The 21,075-nt window shown below is 47.8% G+C and overlaps 1 protein-coding gene across 2 annotated transcripts; it reads left to right on the top strand.

Moving 5' to 3' along the window:
• Positions 1 to 100: 100 nt before the first annotated feature.
• On the top strand, positions 101 to 20,061 carry NCSTN (nicastrin). Of its 2 annotated transcripts, none has more exons than XM_066609026.1 (17): positions 101 to 225; positions 2,606 to 2,710; positions 3,160 to 3,283; positions 3,386 to 3,504; positions 8,185 to 8,330; positions 8,403 to 8,553; positions 10,667 to 10,773; positions 11,276 to 11,428; positions 11,535 to 11,639; positions 11,752 to 11,829; positions 11,932 to 12,101; positions 12,827 to 12,929; positions 15,637 to 15,729; positions 16,728 to 16,815; positions 17,441 to 17,613; positions 17,903 to 18,115; positions 19,654 to 20,061. In XM_066609026.1, exons 1-17 carry the CDS (start codon positions 144 to 146, stop codon positions 19,774 to 19,776), a joined length of 2,133 nt encoding a protein of 710 aa, XP_066465123.1. In that variant the 5' UTR covers positions 101 to 143; the 3' UTR covers positions 19,777 to 20,061. The 2 variants fall into 2 exon arrangements, with proteins under 2 accessions (XP_066465123.1, XP_066465121.1); XM_066609024.1 differs by having other exon boundaries at positions 10,664 to 10,773.
• The last annotated feature ends 1,014 nt before the right edge of the window (positions 20,062 to 21,075 follow it).

The following is a 21,075-nucleotide window of genomic DNA, read 5'->3' as shown; positions in this document are numbered from 1 at the left end:
GTTCACCCCGCCGCGCCTCTTTCGCTTATTAACTTTGGGCGGAAGTGACAAAAGTGACTGGCGGAAGTGATGCGCCTTTGTCATCATGGCCGCTCCTGTAGACTTCCGGTTAGGAAGTACAGAGCGGAAGTAGGTCCTAATAGATGAATATGGCGGCTGCCGGAGAGAAAGGGGAATCCGGGCTGGGATGGAGGCGGCTGGGGATGGGCCTGATCCTGCTGGCAGGTGAGACGTGACCTGTGTAGGGGGAGCTTGGAATAACATGGTTATCCTATCACAGAGGGGTATATCAGGCAGTCAGTCACTTCCTGAAGTTGATGTTGGAAGAATGGAGAAGTCTAAGGATCTGAGAGACTAACAAGCGACAAACTGTGATGTGCAGATGACGGGGTCAGAGCGTCCGGCCTTGTGGGGTGGCCCCATGTGTGGTCGAAGGTGATCCAAGGTGGCAGGGTGATGGGCGCCCCAGGCTCGCCCATGGTGGGGGGTGAAGGTGCCGGTCTGCGTCGATCCCACACAAAAGCAAGGCTGTCCGATCACACAGGACATCACAGCCTGCAGACCACTCACTGTGCCCACGAGACCCCTGCCCGCCGCTGAGAGCGCCCACAGTGGGCACATGAACTGGAGCAAGGGAAGGAGGTCGCCAGCCCGGTCTAGCGCTCTCTGTACTGCCAGGGGCATCACTTACCCGGGCAGGAGATGTCACCAGGGTGGAAAGAAGACAAGCCGATTGGGCAGTGTGATGGGCAATGTCCTACTGGGTACTTGGGTCCTGGCATCAGGTGGACGTGACCACCTACCCAACATTGTACAGACAAGTACCCCCCTCATGGCAGAGGGATTACCTAATGGCAGCGCCCTCTATCAGCATAGTAATGCACTGCACAGCAGGAACGGAGCAGAGAGATGAAGGGGGCGACTTCTACAAATTCCCCAAATCTCCTCTGATTATCTGTGGGTTATGCTGGAAAAACATGTCCGCTGCGTAGTGATCCACCCCGAGATGCAGCTTATTGGCTGCACCCATGTGTGGAAAGATGATTTTTAGGCATTATTAGCATTAGACCGGTGTGTCTTGGTGCTCTTTGTTTACAAGGGTCTGTGGGGTGACGCTTTTTGAGTAATTTAATTGTCTTAAAGGGGTTGTCCCGCGCCGAAACGGGTTTTTTTTTTTTTTTCAATAGCCCCCCCGTTCGGCGCGAGACAAACCCGATGCAGGGGTTAAAAAAGAAAACCGGATAGTGCTTACCTGAATCCCCGCGCTCCGGTGACTTCTTACTTACCTGGTGAAGATGGCCGCCGGGATCTTCTCCCTCGGTGGACCGCAGGTCTTCTGTGCGGTCCATTGCCGATTCCAGCCTCCTGATTGGCTGGAATCGGCACGTGACGGGGCGGAGCTACGAGGAGCCGCTCTCCGGCACAAGCGGCCCCATTCAGAAGACAGAAGACTGGACTGCGCAAGCGCGTCTAATCGGGCGATTAGACGCTGAAATTAGACGGCACCATGGAGACGAGGACGCCAGCAACGGAACAGGTAAGTGAATAACTTCTGTATGGCTCATAATTAATGCACAATGTACATTACAAAGTGCATTAATATGGCCATACAGAAGTGTATAGACCCACTTGCTGCCGCGGGACAACCCCTTTAAGGGGATTTTACACGCAGAGATTATTGCTTAAAATTCATTCAAATGTCCGAAATTGATCGATAATCGTTACATTAAGCGCGGGCAGTCGCGCACCATTACTTCACTTGTCGTTCACCGCTGGTTTTTAGCCGACATAAAAATAGTCATCAGGCCGTTCAAAATTTGGTCAGTTTGAATGGAAATCGTTCAGTCTTTTGAGCGGCTGGACGACAATGGAATCCTGCCGGCCAGATAATCCCTCGCATAAACACACGCCCAGCCGAGCAGGAAACCAGTTCTACTTCTACTAGTTTACTTTAGCTAATGAGGGAAATAAAGCTGAATCAAGCCATTATCTGTATGTGTAATTCTATGCCAAAAAAAGTCGTCAATTTGTTAGGCCGTTTAAAGGGGTTGTCCCGCGCCGAAACGGGTTTTTTTTTTTTTCTACCCGCGATGGCGCCGCTGCGTCTACCCGCGATGGCGCCGCTGCGTCTACCCGCGATGGCGCCGCTGCGTCTACCCGCGATGGCGCCGCTGCGTCTACCCGCGATGGCGCCGCTGCGTCTACCCGCGATGGCGCCGCTGCGTCTACCCGCGATGGCGCCGCTGCGTCTACCCGCGATGGCGCCGCTGCGTCTACCCGCGATGGCGCCGCTGCGTCTACCCGCGATCGGCGCCGGCGTCGCTGCGTCTACCCGCGATCGGCGCCGGCGTCGCTGCGTCTACCCGCGATCGCCCCCGCGCCGCTGCGTCTACCCCTGATTGCCCCAGCGTCAGCGCGCCGCTGCGTCTACCTGTGGTCGCACTAGCCCATCTGTCTACAGTGTGAGAGAAGAGGAGTAACACTCCACTCTGTTGTGAGCCCCTCTGGGGGACTAATTTCCAAGTGCCTGATATCATGTGCTCTTGTTACACTTGCTGCAGTACTATAACCCAATGTCCCTTTCACTCCCCTGTCTGTTCCTCAGCTCTGTGTCGGGGAAGCTCCGTGGAGAGGAAAATTTACATCTCGTTGAACAGCACAGCCCCCTGTGTCCGGCTCCTCAACGCCACCCATCAAATAGGCTGCCAATGTGAGTCATTACTAAAGCACCCGGGGGGTATTAATACTTACTGCAGTGATCACTGTGAGAGTTCCAGCTTTCCACCAGACCCTGAGTAGCCACATTGTCACTAAGTGAACCCATTTGTAATTCAGAGTCTGCAGAAAGCTGTATGACACCACAAATGCATCACTGATTGTTGCTCCATGCATCCATTTGCTAGGTATGTTTTCATACTCTTCACCATGCCACCTTTTTGGGTGGGGGCATTCAGCTCGGTTCAGCAAGTACTTCCTGGTCTGTGAATACAATTCAAGAACAACAGTAAACACTGACATTTTTTTAAAATTTCACTCAGAAAAAGGTGCCCTGATAATAAAGGCAAATGCTACTAACAATAGAGTGAGATTTCAAAATATGTTCTGCGGCATGGGGTCAGCCACACAATCACTTTTCATTGTTTCACTGGTATTCTCCAGCCTCTAGAAATGGTGACACAGGCGTGATTCATGTGGTGGAGAAGGAAGAAGACTTACCTTGGGTGCTGGAAACCGGTCCAACCCCTCCATACATGGTGCTACTAGATGGCAACTTGTTTACAAAGTAAGACAAAACTAATAAAGTTTTTGAGAGTCTGAAAAGAAAAATATGCAATGAAGTAGTAATAGCTTTACCATACAATGATGATCACTTCCTCTCTAACAGGGACACTCTGCTAAAATTTAAGGAGAGCTCTAGAGTATCTGGAATAGCTGTAATGTACACCAAACCAGCCCCACCTGAAGGCTCATCTTTGGATCTTCCATGTCCTAATGATGGCTTTGGTAAGTTTGCTACTGTATAATACTTCACCAGTAATAATATATCTGCTTTACCCCCTATATACAAGAATATGACTACTATAATACTGTCCCCTATGTACAAGAATATAACTACTATAATACTGTCCCCTATGTACAAGAATATAACTACTATAATACTGTCCCCTATGTACAAGAATATAACTACTATAATACTGCCCCCTATGTACAAGAATATAACTACTATAATACTGTCCCCTATGTACAAGAATATAACTACTATAATACTGTCCCCTATGTACAAGAATATAACTACTATAATGCTGCCCGCTATGTACAAGAATATAACTACTATAATACTGCCCCCTATGTACAAGAATATAACTACTATAATACTGCCTCTATGTACAAGAATATAACTACTATAATACTGCCCCCTATGTACAAGAATAGAACTACTATAATACTGCCCTTATGTACAAGAATATAACTACTATAATACTGTCCCCTATGCACAAGAATATAACTACAATAATACTGCCCCTATGTACAAGAATATAACTACTATAAGACTGCCCCCTATGTACAAGAATATAACTACTATAATACTGCCCCCTATGTACAAGAATATAACTACTATAGTACTGCCCCCTATGTACAAGAATATAACTACTATAATACTGCCCCCTATGTACAAGAATATAACTACTATAATACTGCCTCTATGTACAAGAATATAACTACTATAATACTGCCCCCTATGTACAAGAATATAACTACTATAGTACTGCCCCCTATGTACAAGACTATAACTACTATAATACTGCCCTCTATGTACAAGAATATAACTACTATAATACTGTCCCCTGTGTACAAGAATATAACTACTATAATACTGTCCCCTGTGTACAAGAATATAACTACTATAATACTGCCCCCTATGTACAAGAATATAACTACTATAATACTGCCCCTGTGTACAATAATATAACTACTGTAATACTGCCCCCTATGTACAAGAATATAACTACTATAATACTGCCCCCTATGTACAAGAATATAACTACTGTAATACTGCCCCCTATGTACAAGAATATAACTACTATAATACTGCCTCCTATGTACAAGAATATAACTACCATAATACTGCCCCCTATGTACAAGAATATAACCACTATAATACTGTCCCCTATGTACAAGAATATAACTACTATAATACTGCTCCTATGTACAGGATTATAACTACTATAATACTGCCCCCTATGTACAAGAATATAACTACTATAATACTGCCCCCTATGTACAAGAATATAACTACTATAACACTGCTTCTATGTACAAGAATATAACTACCATAATACTGCCCCCTATGTACAAGAATATAACTACTATAATACTGCCCCCTATGTACAAGTATATAACTACTATAATACTGCCTCCTATGTACAAGAATATAACTACCATAATACTGCCCCCTATGTACAAGTATATAACCACTATAATACTGTCCCCTATGTACAAGAATATAACTACTATAATACTGCCCCCTATGTACAAGAATATAACTACTATAACACTGCTTCTATGTACAAGAATATAACTACTATAATACTACCCCTATGTACAAGAATATAACTACTATAATACTGCCCCCTATGTACAAGAATATAACTACTATAATACTGTCCCCTATGTACAAGAATATAACTACTATAATACTGTCCCCTATGTACAAGAATAAAACTACTATAATGCTGCCCGCTATGTACAAGAATATAACTACTATAATACCCCCCCCTATGTACAAGAATATAACTACTATAATACTGCCCCTATGTACAAGAATATAACTACTATAATACTGCCTCTATGTACAAGAATATAACTACTATAACACTGCTTCTATGTACAAGAATATAACTACTATAATACTACCCCCATGTACAAGAATATAACTACTATAATACTGCCCCCTATGTACAAGAATATAACTACTATAATACTGCCCCAATGTACAAGAATATAACTACTATAATACTGCCCCCTATGTACAAGAATATAACTACTATAATACTGCCCTCTATGTACAGGAATATAACTACTATAATACTGCCTCCTATGTACAAGAATATAACTACTATAACACTGCTTCTATGTACAAGAATATAACTACTATAATACTGCCTCCTATGTACAAGAATATAACTACTATAATACTGCCCCCTATGTACAAGAATATATCTACTATAATACTGCTCCCTATGTACAAGAATATAACTACTATAATACTGCCCCCTATGTACAAGAATATAACTACTATAATACTGCCCCTATGTACAAGAATATAACTATTATACTGCCCCCTATGTACAAGAATAGAACTACTATAATACTGCCTCCTATGTACAAGAATATAACTACTATAATACTGCCTCCTATGTACAAGAATATAACTCCTATAATACTGACCCCTATGTACAAGAATATAACTACTATAATACTGCCTCCTATGTACAAGAATATAACTACTATAATACTGCCTCCTATGCACAAGAATATAACTACTATAATACTGCTCCTATGTACAAGAATATAACTACTATAATACTGCCCCCCTATGTACAAGAATATAACTACTATAATACTGCCCCCCTATGTACAAGAATATAACTACTATAATACTGCCTCCTATGTACAAGTATATAACTACTATAATACTGCCTCCTATGTACAAGAATATAACTACCATAATACTGCCCCCTATGTACAAGTATATAACCACTATAATACTGTCCCCTATGTACAAGAATATAACTACTATAATACTGCCTCTATGTACAAGAATATAACTACTATAACACTGCTTCTATGTACAAGAATATAACTACTATAATACTGCCCCCTATGTACAAGAATATAACTACTATAATACTGCCCCCTATTTACAAGAATATAACTACTATAATACTGCCCCCTATGTACAAGAATATAACTACTATAATACTGCCCCCTATTTACAAGAATATAACTACTATAATACTACCCCCATGTACAAGAATATAACTACTATAATACTGCCCCCTATGTACAAGAATATAACTACTATAATACTGCCCCAATATACAAGAATATAACTACTATAATACTGCCCCCTATGTACAAGAATATAACTACTATAATACTGCCCTCTATGTACAGGAATATAACTACTATAATACTGCCTCCTATGTACAAGAATATAACTACTATAACACTGCTTCTATGTACAAGAATATAACTACTATAATACTGCCTCCTATGTACAAGAATATAACTACTATAATACTGCCCCCTATGTACAAGAATATAACTACTATAATACTGCCCCCTATGTACAAGAATATATCTACTATAATACTGCTCCCTATGTACAAGAATATAACTACTATAATACTGCCCCCTATGTACAAGAATATAACTACTATAATACTGCCCCTATGTACAAGAATATAACTATTATACTGCCCCCTATGTACAAGAATAGAACTACTATAATACTGCCTCCTATGTACAAGAATATAACTACTATAATACTGCCTCCTATGTACAAGAATATAACTACTATAATACTGCCTCCTATGTACAAGAATATAACTACTATAATACTGCCTCCTATGCACAAGAATATAACTACTATAATACTGCCCCCTATGTACAAGAATAGAACTACTATAATACTGCCTCCTATGTACAAGAATATAACTACTATAATACTGCCTCCTATGTACAAGAATATAACTGCTATAATACTGCCCCCTATGTACAAGAATATAACTGCTATAATACTGCCCCCTATGTACAAGAATATAACTGCTATAATACTGTCCCCTATGTACAAGAATATAACTACTATAATACTGCTCCCTATGTACAAGAATATAACTACTATAATACTGCCTTCTATGTACAAGAATATAACTACTATAATACTGCCCCTATGTACAAGAATATAACTGCTATAATACTGCCCCCTATGTACAAGACTATAACTACTATAATATTGCCCCCTATGTACAAGAATATAACTGCTATAATACTGCCTCTTATGTACAAGAATATAACTACTATAATACTGCCCCCTATGTACAAGAATATAACTACTATAATACTGCCCCCTATGTACAAGAATATAACTACTATAATACTGCCCCCTATGTACAAGAATATAACTACTATAATACTGTCCGCTATGTACAAGAATATAACTACTATAATACTGCCCTCCTATGTACAAGAATATAACTACTATAATACTGCACCTTATGTACAAGAATATAACTACTATAATACTGCCCCCTATGTACAAGAATATAACTACTATAATACTGCCCCCTATGTACAAGAATATAACTACTATAATACTGCCCCCTATGTACAAGAATATAACTACTATAATACTGCCCCCTATGTACAAGAATATAACTACTATAATACTGCCCCTATGTACAAGAATATAACTACTATAATACTGCCTCCGATGTACAAGAATATAACTACTATAATACTGTCCCCTATGTACAAGAATATAACTACTATAATACTGCACCTTATTTACAAGAATATAACTACTATAATACTGCCCCCTATGTACAAGAATATAACTACTATAATACTGCCCCCTATGTACAAGAATATAACTACTATAATCCTGCCCCCTATGTACAGGACTATACACCAGTGACCACGGCCCCCAGTACTCGCACTGTAACGGGACGCTCTGGAACCCTCTGGGCAGTGGGATGTCCTATGAAGATTTCCACTTCCCAGTCTTCCTCCTAAAAGATGAGAATGAGACGGAGGTCATTAAGCAGGTCGGTGCGGCTCCTCTGCCGGTTCTCCCGCTCCGCACTCCTCCTCCCTGACTCTTCTCTCCCTCTCTCCAGTGTTACAGAGAGCACAACATTGCTGGTAACGACTCTGCGCCCAACTACCCGCTGTGTGCCATGCAGCTCATCTCCCCCATGCACGCTGTTACCAGCACGGTCACCTGCATGAGGCGCAATTCCATCCAGATGTCCTTCAGCATTAACCCTGGTGAGTGCTCCGGGGTTCGTTACTATCTGATGTGCTCCTTATTATGCAGTGGGGTAGGGGGCACATTTAGGGCGTTCTCCTCCCTAGCGCATGTTTACATGTAGCGTTAATGCTGCAGATTCTCCCCAACAGAAATTCTGCAGCATTTCCGCTACTTGGAAACACCTTTTATAATAGTAAGAGAGCCGGGGGATAGGTGTAGGAAATACTCCCCCTGCTGGACCGAACAGGGACCTCAGCCACAGTCATCCGCTGATCCATCTCTAGTTGTTATGTGAGCTTATCCCCAAGTACAGTATATATAGTACTGTATTCTCCACACCAGCTTACTCTATATAGTACGGCCTGCCCCTTCCGTGAATGCTGTGTACAATACTGTATGCTTCTCCGCTGTACAGTAGTGTATATAGTACGGCCTGCCCCTTCCGTGTACAGTGTATGCTGTGTGCAGTACTGTATACTTCTCACCTGTACAGTAGTGTATATAGTACGGCCTGCCCCTTCGGTGAATGCTGTGTAAGTACTGTATGCTTCTCACCTGTACAGTAGTGTATATAGTACGGCCTGCCCCTTCCGTGTACAGTGTATGCTGTGTGCAGTACTGCATGATTCCCCCCTGTACAGTAGTGTGTATGTAGTATGGCGTGTGCTTTCAATAGACACCGTCTACAGCACTGTATGCTCCGCCCTATTAGTATAATCTAATGCTGTATGCCCCACCTCTGTACAGTATATACGGTATACTGTGCTGTATGCTCCGCCCTATTAGTATAATCTAATGCTGTATGCCCCGCCTCTGTACAGTATATACGGTATACTGTGCTGTATGCTCCGCCCCATTAGTATAATCTAGCGCTGTATGCCCCGCCTCTGTACAGTATATATGGTATACAGCACTGTATGCTCCGCCCCATTAGTATAATCTAGCGCTGTATGCCCCGCCTCTGTACAGTATATACGGTATACTGTGCTGTATGCTCTGCCCCATTAGTATAATCTAGCGCTGTATGCCCCGCCTCTGTACAGTATATATGGTATACAGCACTGTATGCTCCGCCCCATTAGTATAATCTAGCGCTGTATGCCCCGCCTCTGTACAGTATATATGGTATACAGCACTGTATGCTCCGCCCCATTAGTATAATCTAGCGCTGTATGCCCCGCCTCTGTACAGTATATATGGTATACAGCACTGTATGCTCCGCCCCATTAGTATAATCTAGCGCTGTATGCCCCGCCTCTGTACAGTATATACGGTGTACAGCACTGTATGCTCCACCCCATTAGTATAATCTAGCGCTGTATGCCCCGCCCCTGTACAGTATATACGGTATACTGTACTGTATGCTCTGCCCCATTAGTATAATCTAACGCTGTATGCCCCGCCTCTGTACAGTATATACGGTATATGCTCCGCCCCATTAGTATAATCTAGCGCTGTATGCTCCGCCTCTGTACAGTATATACGGTATATGCTCCGCCCCATTAGTATAATCTAGAGCTGTATGCTCCGCCTCTGTACAGTATATACGGTGTATGCTCCGCCCCATTAGTATAATCTAGCGCTGTATGCTCCGCCTCTGTACAGTATATAGGGTGTATGCTCCGCCCCATTAGTATAATCTAGCGCTGTATGCTCCGCCTCTGTACAGTATATATGGTATACAGCACTGTATGCTCCGTCCCATTAGTATAATCTAGCGCTGTATGCTCTGCCTCTGTACAGTATATACGGTATATGCTCCGCCCCATTAGTATAATCTAGTGCTGTATGCTCCGCCTCTGTACAGTATATACGTTGTATGCTCCGCCCCATTAGTATAATCTAGCGCTGTATGCTCCGCCTCTGTACACTATATGCGGTGTATGCTCCGCCCCATTAGTATAATCTAGCGCTGTATGCTCCGCCTCTGTACACTATATACGGTATATGCTCCGCCCCATTAGTATAATCTAGCGCTGTATGCTCCGCCTCTGTACACTATATACGGTATATGCTCCGCCCCATTAGTATAATCTAGCGCTGTATGCTCCGCCTCTGTACACTATATACGTTGTATGCTCCGCCCCCGGCCGTCGCCTGTGTAGTGACGTCAGCACTCTCCTTTAGAAGCTGTGTGCGATTCTCTGGCGGATTACAATGTATGGAGCACTGTGAGACCCATCAACAACTCGGGCTTCCTGGCGCCGGAGGAGAAGGTGGTTGTGTCGGCCGCTCGGGTAAGTGAGATCCTCGAGGGGGTGGCGTTATGCCAGAGGAAGGGGTAGCGGGTTACGTGGCAGCCCCCGTGTCAGTTTTCACTCGGAATTTAGAATTCTTTTTGTTTTCCGTAGTGTCGCCCTCTGCGTGCGCTGACCGTTGTTTGTCCCCGGCCTCGCTGTTGGGGGGAGGGGGGGCTTATATTGGGGGGGGAGGGCACTTATATTGTGGGATACGTTAATATTATTAGTTTGTACCATATTGGGGTACAGATGGTCTTGTGGTGGGGTTGGGTGGGGAGGGGCTGCCTCTGTACAACAGCTGATGCCCCCGGCTGCGGATGGCACAGATCCTGAGCCCGTGCCATCCCTGTGCCATGCCATGCTCCACACCATCACCTACAGAACCACTGTGGCTCGGCCGGGGGGGTTAGAGGGGATGTTCACTTCAGACACTCCTCCCCCTCCTCTGTCATGTGACATGCGTGTCCTGCGGGCGCTGACCTCTCTGATTGCTTTCCAGCTGGATGGCCGATCGTTCTTCTGGAACTTGGCGCCGGCGGCGGAGAGCACCGTGTCCAGTCTGGTCACCCAGCTGGCGGCGGCGGAGGCCATTCACAAGGCGAACGACTCCCAGGCGTTACCCAGGAACATCATGTTCGCCTTCTTCCAAGGGGTGAGATTCGCTATCCGCTCTTCTGATTGGCTGATGTAATAGACGATCCATGTCTCCCTTGATATTTGGCGCGAGGCATTGATGTGGTCTTGTGCGTGTCGTGCAGGAAGTCTTCGACTACATCGGCAGCTCCCGGATGGTTTACGACATGGAGAAGGGAAGATTTCCCGTCCCGCTGAACAACATTCACTCCTTCGTGGAGCTCAGTCAGGTAATCTATGCGTATCACCGAAGTCATCCACGATGCTTTACACTGCAACGCTGCTCCTTCACATCAGATGTTGCAGTTAACGATGTTTTCCTATGCTGTTTTTGTCCACCAGGTGGCGCTGAGAGACAACTCCTCTCTGTGGGTCCACACCGATCCCATCTCTCGGAGTAACGAGTCTGTGAATGCTGAGGTAGGTGCTCAGGTGACACCTGGTAGCTTTTGCTCTGGTGCATTTGGCTCCCTCTAGTGATGGGGTAGGGGAATAGCATCCTCTACGTCTTCTGCCCACTAGGTGAAGCAGCTTCTAGAGCTTCTGAAGAACTCCAGCAAGGACACCAATGTCACCCTCCAGGAGCCCGACCAGTCCCAGGCCCTCCCTCCGGCCTCCTTCCAGCGGTTCCTGAGGGCCCGAAATATCCCAGGCGTGGTGCTGACTGACCACCGAGCGGCGTACCGTAACAAGTAAGACTACCGCCAACCTCATCGTCCCTCCTGCAGTTCCGACTGGTCGCCATTGCTTCCATTTTTACTGGCTATACACCAATCTGATGACGTCCTTCTGCTTGCCACCACTAGGGGGCGTTCTGTAAACTGCTGTAGTTACGGCGCTTCTGACACATCTGTTGTGGTAAATTCTTGCATTTACTAAATAAAAGTAGCACATCTGCAGTATCTTTGTTGTCGCTCCTCTGTTATTCATCTTGGAAATGTAGGACTAAATTGACAACTGGGCATTACCTTTCCTCTAGTCACCACACAATCTGATTGGATGGCAGTAGTGCGTACATGGAGACGCCCTGTTCACAGTTGTCAGTTTATTCATATATTTCCAGGAGGAGTAATAGAGGAACAGAAAAAAAACCATTTTTTAAAACATTTTATGGCAAATGCAGGCGTCAGTATGTCAGGAGTGGTGATCGGTTCTCTTTCAGTAAGTGCCACATGCAGATCGCCCCCTAGTGGTGACAACAGGGGGGCATATGTGGTGACAATATACCTTTAACCAAGCCAGCAAAGGTTTCTCGGTCTTCATGGAGGTTTTGCAGACTGGACTATACTAATGCCTGCTGAGCATCCAGGGTGAACGGCCCGAGCGTGATATCCTGTGTTCATCCAGCAGGTGGCAGCAAGAAGCCTTATAAGTGCTGCGACGTCCTCACTTTACCGGCTTCTCTCTCTACCCGCAGGTACTACAACGGCATGTACGACACGGCCGCCAGCATCGGCATGGACTATCCCAGCGGACTCTCCAAGGAAGAGGCTCTGATCCACGTCACAGAGGCCGCACAGGTGACTGTGTACAGATTACGGGAGGAGCACGCTCAGTGCGCTCCTCCTATACACCATATGACCGCAGTAAAGAGGTCTTCCAGCTCGTTGTATTATGGCGGGCTGCCAGACATTTTAGCGTTGGTGAACCCCTGCATAAAAGGGGGGTATAAATAAGTAATGCGCAATACTTACACGTCGCTGCATCGGGGGAGGACTAGTTGTCATCTGCCATTCACACAACAGACTGCAAACCTCATCTAAGCCCCAGACGTCAGACCCCGCCATTAAAGGGCTTGTCTGAGTTATGAAAGGGTAGCCTAAGGCGTCCCCCATGGTGTACAATGCCAAAGCAGGTGATATTCACCACTACTCGCTTGTCCCCCGGCAGTCTACCTGCTGACGCCATTCTCTCCCCTCCATGCGTCCGGACGCCGTTTCTCTCCCCTCCATGCGTCCGGACGCCGTTTCTCTCCCCTCCATGCGTCCGGACGCCGTTTCTCTCCCCTCCATGCGTCCGGACGCCGTTTCTCTCCCCTCCATGCGTCCGGACGCCGTTTCTCTCCCCTCCATGCGTCCGGGCGCCGTTTCTCTCCCCTCCATGCGTCCGGGCGCCGTTTCTCTCCCCTCCATGCGTCCGGGCGCCGTTTCTCTCCCCTCCATGCGTCCGGGCGCCGTTTCTCTCCCCTCCATGCGTCCGGGCGCCGTTTCTCTCCCCTCCATGCGTCCGGGCGCCGTTTCTCTCCCCTCCATGCGTCCGGGCGCCGTTTCTCTCCCCTCCATGCGTCCGGGCGCCGTTTCTCTCCCCTCCATGCGTCCGGGCGCCGTTTCTCTCCCCTCCATGCGTCCGGGCGCCGTCTCTCTCCCCTCCATGCGTCCGGGCGCCGTCTCTCTCCCCTCCATGCGTCCGGGCGCCGTCTCTCTCCCCTCCATGCGTCCGGGCGCCGTCTCTCTCCCCTCCATGCGTCCGGGCGCCGTCTCTCTCCCCTCCATGCGTCCGGGCGCCGTCTCTCTCCCCTCCATGCGTCCGGGCGCCGTCTCTCTCCCCTCCATGCGTCCGGGCGCCGTCTCTCTCCCCTCCATGCGTCCGGGCGCCGTCTCTCTCCCCTCCATGCGTCCGGGCGCCGTCTCTCTCCCCTCCATGCGTCCGGGCGCCGTCTCTCTCCCCTCCATGCGTCCGGGCGCCGTCTCTCTCCCCTCCATGCGTCCGGGCGCCGTCTCTCTCCCCTCCATGCGTCCGGGCGCCGTCTCTCTCCCCTCCATGCGTCCGGGCGCCGTCTCTCTCCCCTCCATGCGTCCGGGCGCCGTCTCTCTCCCCTCCATGCGTCCGGGCGCCGTCTCTCTCCCCTCCATGCGTCCGGGCGCCGTCTCTCTCCCCTCCATGCGTCCGGGCGCCGTCTCTCTCCCCTCCATGCGTCCGGGCGCCGTCTCTCTCCCCTCCATGCGTCCGGGCGCCGTCTCTCTCCCCTCCATGCGTCCGGGCGCCGTCTCTCTCCCCTCCATGCGTCCGGGCGCCGTCTCTCTCCCCTCCATGCGTCCGGGCGCCGTCTCTCTCCCCTCCATGCGTCCGGGCGCCGTCTCTCTCCCCTCCATGCGTCCGGGCGCCGTCTCTCTCCCCTCCCTGCGTCCGGGCGCCGTCTCTCTCCCCTCCCGGGCACCCGGGCGCCGTCTCTCTCCCCTCCCGGGCACCCGGGCGCCGTCTCTCTCCCCTCCCGGGCACCCGGGCGCCGTCTCTCTCCCCTCCCAGGCATCCATCTCCCCCTACCCCCATATGCACTCAGGCATCCTTTCTTCCCCTCCAGTATTCTGCCATCAGTTCCCTCAGTTATTATGGACTTCTCTCTCAGCCGGCGTCGGGCCGTTGTGTCTGATGCTGAACACAACGTTCTGATTTCAGGTTTGTTAGCCCTTTGGAGATCCTGTGCTATGGGATTGCACGGTGAACAGTTTCCTTATGTTCTTGTTAGGGGGCTCATTTTAGAAACAGAAGGGTGTTTTACATAAAAGGGGCGGACCTCTGTTGGCAGTTCCTCCTCCCACTTAATTTGTCATGGAGATATAATATTGGGGAGGCGGCTAAATCTCCTGCGTTCGGATGGCTCTCCTCCCGCTATTCCAAAACGGCACTGATAGTCTTCCGGTATGGTTGGGCGTATGATCTGCAGGGCTACCTTAATAGAAGCTAAATAGTTAGGCCTCATGTCCACGGGGAAAATCAGGCCCGCTACGGATTCTCCATGGAGAATCTGCAGCGGGTCCCTCCTGCCCCGCGGACATGAGGGCTGAAAATAAGAATAGACTCACCTGCTGCGATCCGTGCGCGTCTTCCTTCCTTCGTGGCCGGATCTTCTTTCTTCGGCCCGGAGGATGTGCTCGGCACGCCGGCTGCGTGCCGCGCGCATGCGCCGGGCACATCCGCCGCGCCGAAGTAAGAAGTTTCCGGCCTGCGGATCCGGACGGCTTCCATAGGCTTCAATAGAAGCCTGCGGGAGCAGTCCCCGCGGGAGACCCGCCCCTGAATGGAGCATGGTCCGGATTTTTTCTTGCACGTGGGACCTGCGCTTGCAGGGAAAAATGACATCCGCAGGTATTTAACTACCTGCGGGTGTCTAATGCATCCCTATGATGCGCGGATCCGCGTGCGGGAAAAACGCTGCGGATTTAAAATCCGAATTTGCCTGTGGACATGAGGCCTTAATATCTCTTAACCCCCTTTTACCTTCACCAGTCGCTCTCGGAAGTCGCCACTCTACTCGCAAAAACCCTTTACCAGCTGGCGGGCGGTAAGGATGCCACCGAAGTCAAAGCAGACGTCAATTCGGTAAGGAGCTCCGCTCATAATCTCCATGATTGCTTCACTTTGTAGCGTCAGAAATATCGAAGGACCTTTTAAATCCCGTTCAGGTCTAAAACTGCACAGATTTGCTGGCTGCTGTCAGTAATAGATTTAGCTCCACCCCTTTGTCAGACATGTGACTTAAAGTGGGAGGAAAGGGACTTGTTATCTGTATAGTGCAAACTTATTACGCAGCGCTTTCAGGTAACTTATAACACCCCAGCAAGCTGGTACTCATTTTACCGACCTCGGAAGGATGGAAGGCTGAGTCAACCTTGAGCCGACTACCTGAACCATGCTAGGATTGAACCTGCAACCTTCAGATTGTGCTGCCATAACGCTCTGTGCCACTTGAGGCCCCAGACATAAAGGGAATGTCTGTTTACCAAACCACCCTGTTTCAATATTGCCCCCTGTATTATAGTAATAGTGAAATTTATTTGCACCTCCTTGGCCTCCGGGATCAAGCACTGCAGCCCCGCTGTGATCCCGATGATTGTTGTAAGAGATGATGTCACAGGAAATCAGGTGACTCCGACAGCCAATGAGAGGCTGCAGCATCACGTTCCTGATCTGGTATCATGGTGCTCAGGATGTGAGTGCCGCCAGGAGAAGGAGTGATGACGTTGTAGTCTCTCGTTGTCTGTAGCGGTCGCCTAATTTTCTGTAACATCATCTGTCGCATCAATCACCAGGACCACAGTGGGGCTGCCGCCCCCTGGATCCCGGTGGCTACGGAGGAGTATGTGTAGTTCAGCCTATTATTTTAATGCAGGGGATCCTATTGAAGCAGGGTTGTCCTGAAACTAATGGACAACCCCTTTAAGTCACATGTCTGACAGTGGGGTGGAGCTAAAGAGCTGTCTGTTACCAAGGGCAACCAGCAGAATTGTATTGTATGGGTATCTTTGGATGTGAATGGAGAAGATAAGTTTTTTTTTTAACCCTTTTTATAAGACTCGCCGTTTTGCGTCCCCCTGCAGGTCACTCGGATGTTGTACGGCTTCCTGGTGATGTCCAACAACAGCTGGTTTCAGTCCATCATTAGGTCTGACTGGAAAGGACAACTGGGTAAGGCTGGTATTAGACAGTTCTTCAGTAAAGGTCTAGGGAGCTGTTGTTAAAGCACAACTCCTAGCATGGGCATGCTGAGAGTTGTAGTCTCTTAAAGGGGTTGTCCAGTTGCAAACTACTGATGGGCCTATCTGCAGGTTATATTAGTAGTAGTACATGGGGGGGTAATAGGCTTTGTTACCCCGTTCATCCTCCACCGGCAGCTCCGGTCTCCCTGTGACGTCACCCTGCATGCTGAGCCTGTCTACAAACAAGCTGCAGCAGCCAATGACAGCGCTGGGTGATCATGGCTGACCGCTGTCATTGGCTGCTATAGCAGGTTTACGGGACGTCACTTCAGCCTGTAAACAGACAGCGGAGACCGGAGCGGAGAGAGGTGAATAACTGCTGATTTCTTATTTTACTGCATGGGCGGGCCCTGTGACGGGTTTCCCTTAACTCGGACATCCCCTTTAACGGGTTCAAGTGAACTTGTCGGGTCTTTTTGAGTACCATGAACTACGATTATGCCTTATAGGACAGAGTGCATGGAGTCCACGATGTGGCCTGCGCTCGCTTTATTGAGTGGACTTCCTCTTTTCATGTCTAGTACTAATGCTCCATTGTGTTCCTGTACTTGTAGAAGACCGACCTCCGCAGTATTACGTGACCGCCACAGCGATTGGGACCAAGCAGTCTCCCAACCCACCAACCAGCTTCCTCATCTCCATTCTGGCCAACCTCACCGGACAGGTCGTGAATTACACCAAAGAGGAATGCCAGAGCCCGGATAAGGCTGCAGATCCTAAGAGGGAGGCAAGTGCAGATATTTTAGATTTCAGCTCTGAAGCCTGCAGAATTGTGAATGCAGCTCTGCTGCGGGCTTTGGAGCTGAAATCTCCCAGCATTTCCTACTTATTTCTGGCCAGCTTGGCCTTTACATCAGGCAGTGTGCAGTCTAACTGCCCTCTAGATCTTAGCAGCCTAGCTCATCTGTTGGGTTGTGTACAATGACCAACTTGCTGACTGTTGCCATGAAGAACTTGTAAGGATTCTGTAAATGTAACCGTTTCTCCACCTTATTTTGTATTTGTTTCCTTCTCAGTTCTATGAATACTTGTGGGCGCAGGGTCCACTGGATGATAATTCAACCACTCGGACCCCATACTGCGTACGGACCACCCTCCGGAGCCACCTAGCAGAGTCGCCAGCTTTTGAGTTGAACGATTGGGGTTCTACAGAGTATTCCACCTGGACAGAAAGCCGCTGGAAGGAAATCCGAGCTCGCATATTCCTTGTGCCAAGTCACGAGCTAGAGGTGGGTGTCGGCAACTTCTGATGATGTCACCGAGATGTTCATGCAAGTCCTTTACACCCCTTCCCTACATGTGTCATATATGTTTGGCACATGTTGGGTGTCGTATGGAGTGGGCTAAGGGAGTCAACAGGGTGGGTGTGCAGATCGCAGCTCTTAACCATTTAAATGACGCTGTCGATTCTCACAGTGGTATTTAAATGTTCCGAACAGCACCCCCCCCCATGATAAAATTTGCGAGGTGCTGTCCGGGTGTCAGGGCAGGCCCCCAGTGCTGCTTATTATTTCTGCCTATGGCATGTCTTAATAGTTTGCCTGTCAAAATACAGTATAATGCAATACTATAATACTGCAGTGTTCTGTATAAGTGATCAAATGATTACGAAGTCAAGTCTTCTATGGAGACGAAAAAAAAGCAAAATAAAGATTTTTATTTTTGTGTTAATTTTAAAAAAAAATTTGAAAAATGAAAAAACTTTTCCTAGCAGTAAAAAAAAAAAAAAAATTTAAAAATTGGTATCGCTGGGGTGTGTGTGGCTGATCAGTCACGTGCACAATGAGCAGCGGATGACCCCCTGCAGAATCTTCCAGATGCCATGAGGCAGGCACTGTGATGGGTGAGAAATCAGTTTCTCATTTTAAACCTCTTTAACCCTTTCCAATCCAATTATTTTTTTCTCATCCATTCTCCCCAGCTCCAAATAAATTGGAGCAGGTGAGAATAGATGAGAAAAAAATACATTTCCCTGCACCCTCCTGAACTGAAAGAGTTCAGGAGAGGCTGCTTACCTGTCCGGCGTCTTCCGCATTCTCCCTTCTGCCTCGGCGATCATGTGACCTCTGGGGTCAGGTGGCACCCAGCGGTCACATGATCGCCGAGCCGGGAGGGAGAATGCGGAAGACACCGGACAGGTAAGCAGGCCTCCCCACGGTGCAGGCTCCCGGCTCGGCATTCATGTGACCGCTGGGGGTCAGGTGACACCGGCGGTCACATGATCGCCAGCCGGAATCTCCGTGCATTACATAGCGCTAATTGAGCGCTATGTAATGTGTAAAGGGGAAGGCAGAAAGGGTTAAAAACCCTTTCTGCCTTCTCGGGGGGTCCTCAATGAGGACCAGTGCAGGAGTGTATCTGCACCCGATGTGTCTGATGATCGGGTGCAGATGCACTGCAGTGTCGGGCCTGCCCCGACATCGGAGCTGTGGAGGGAAATTATGATGTCGGGGCAGGCCCGACATTGGATTGGAAAGGGTTAAATTGGTATTATTTGGGAAAAAAAAACAACTCGTCCCACCCAAAAGCAAGCCGTCATGTAGATATGTCACCGATCAAGTTATGAGTTCTTGAAGGTGAGGAGGAAAGCATGATGGGAAAAACGCAGGAAGGGGTTAAAGGGGTAGTCCAGCTTGGTGCCCAGGGAAATCAATGAGTTGTTCTATCCATGGATGATGGGTGACCCCCCCCCCCCCCCTCCTTTTCCTTCCCCTTTATTACAACCATGCCATTGTACTGATCTCCTTGTCCTTCTCTTCACCCGCAGGTGATAACGCTGGTCGTGGGCATTGTCGTCCTCCTCCTGTCTTTCGGAGCTACTTACTTTATCAACTCCAAGTCAGATATACTGTTCACAGGCCCACAAGATAGCGGCTCGGTGACTTACTAGAGACCCTTCTGGGTGGAGGACTTGATATCACTGGTTGGGTGGGAGCGCCCATGATACTTTCATTACGGATCCACACTGGAAGAAACTTTTGATATATTTTCTGTTTCAATTCAAGCAGCGTCCATGATCGGGATCAAAAGTCCTCATCCCACTGCTGGGAAGGAGTGCAACGTGATGACACAGAGACACCGGATCCAGGACCAAACACGGCCTCCGACTCTACCTGTTCTACTTTACAGCCTATTAAATGGTAATTCACTTCCTCCTTACCCCCCCCCCCCCCCCCACCTAATAAATACAAGCCTACGACATTTGAGGGGACTTCTAACTGCCCAATTCAATTCTTCATTGCCTGAGACCAGATTGGTAGGAGTACACTACCAACCAACCATTGGAAAGACTTGACTGGTAGTGGTGTGCTGCCAACCAACCATTGGAAAAACTTAGCTGGTAGGGTTCTGCTGTCAGCCAATCATCGAAGAAACCGGTTGAGCGGATTGTGCTGCCAGCTACCCATTGGAAAGACTTGGCTAATAGGGGTGGACTGCCAACCAAGCATTTGAAAAACTTAGCTGGAAGGGTTCTGCTGCCAGCCAAGGATTGGAGAAATTGGTTGAGAAGTGTGTGCTGCCAACCACCTATTGGAAACACTGGTTAGTAGAAGTGGCCTGCCAACCGACCACTGGATAAACTTGGCTGGTAGGGTTTTGCTGCCAACCAGCCACTGGAAAGACTTGGTGGTAAGCAATTAATCGGAGCTGGACTGACCCCCCCGCTGGCAGCAGAGATGAGCTGTAGACACCGGGGGCAGCACTCGCACACGCTATGCCAGTCCCCATTTCGAGCCCTTCTTTCGTGTTCATTTCTCATTTTTTTCCCCCTTTTTCACAAGTAATTTTCTGTGATCTGCAGAGAAATATTGCGCCAATTGCTGAATTGTTTGGACACTGACCACGTTCAGGAGCTTTCATCATTTGTGTGTTTTTTTTTGTTTTTTTTTTATGTTGTTCCCCAAAAATATAATAAAAGGACTAAAAAAATATCTAAAATGTTGCTTATAAATATTTGTTGGAAATCGCCGGATCTCTTTTATATTGTTGGAAGGATGAGATTTAGTGTCGCACACAAACCACCAACCCTTGGGGTGCAGCCATTTATGATTGCATGCCTCAGTGCTTCAGCTTGCAGTACCGCATGGTAGGTGCTACTGTTGCCACTGCCATTCATGGAAAGGCTTACAGTACCACTCTGTACCCTATAGGGGGAGCCATTTCATCATTTGTCTATCCAAAGCATTGC

Source organism: Eleutherodactylus coqui, chromosome 6 (assembly GCF_035609145.1).
Source record: "Eleutherodactylus coqui strain aEleCoq1 chromosome 6, aEleCoq1.hap1, whole genome shotgun sequence".
NCBI classification, from domain to species: Eukaryota; Metazoa; Chordata; class Amphibia; order Anura; family Eleutherodactylidae; genus Eleutherodactylus; species Eleutherodactylus coqui.
Note: the sequence above shows the minus strand (reverse complement) of the source record. Positions and strands in the feature narration are given on the sequence as shown.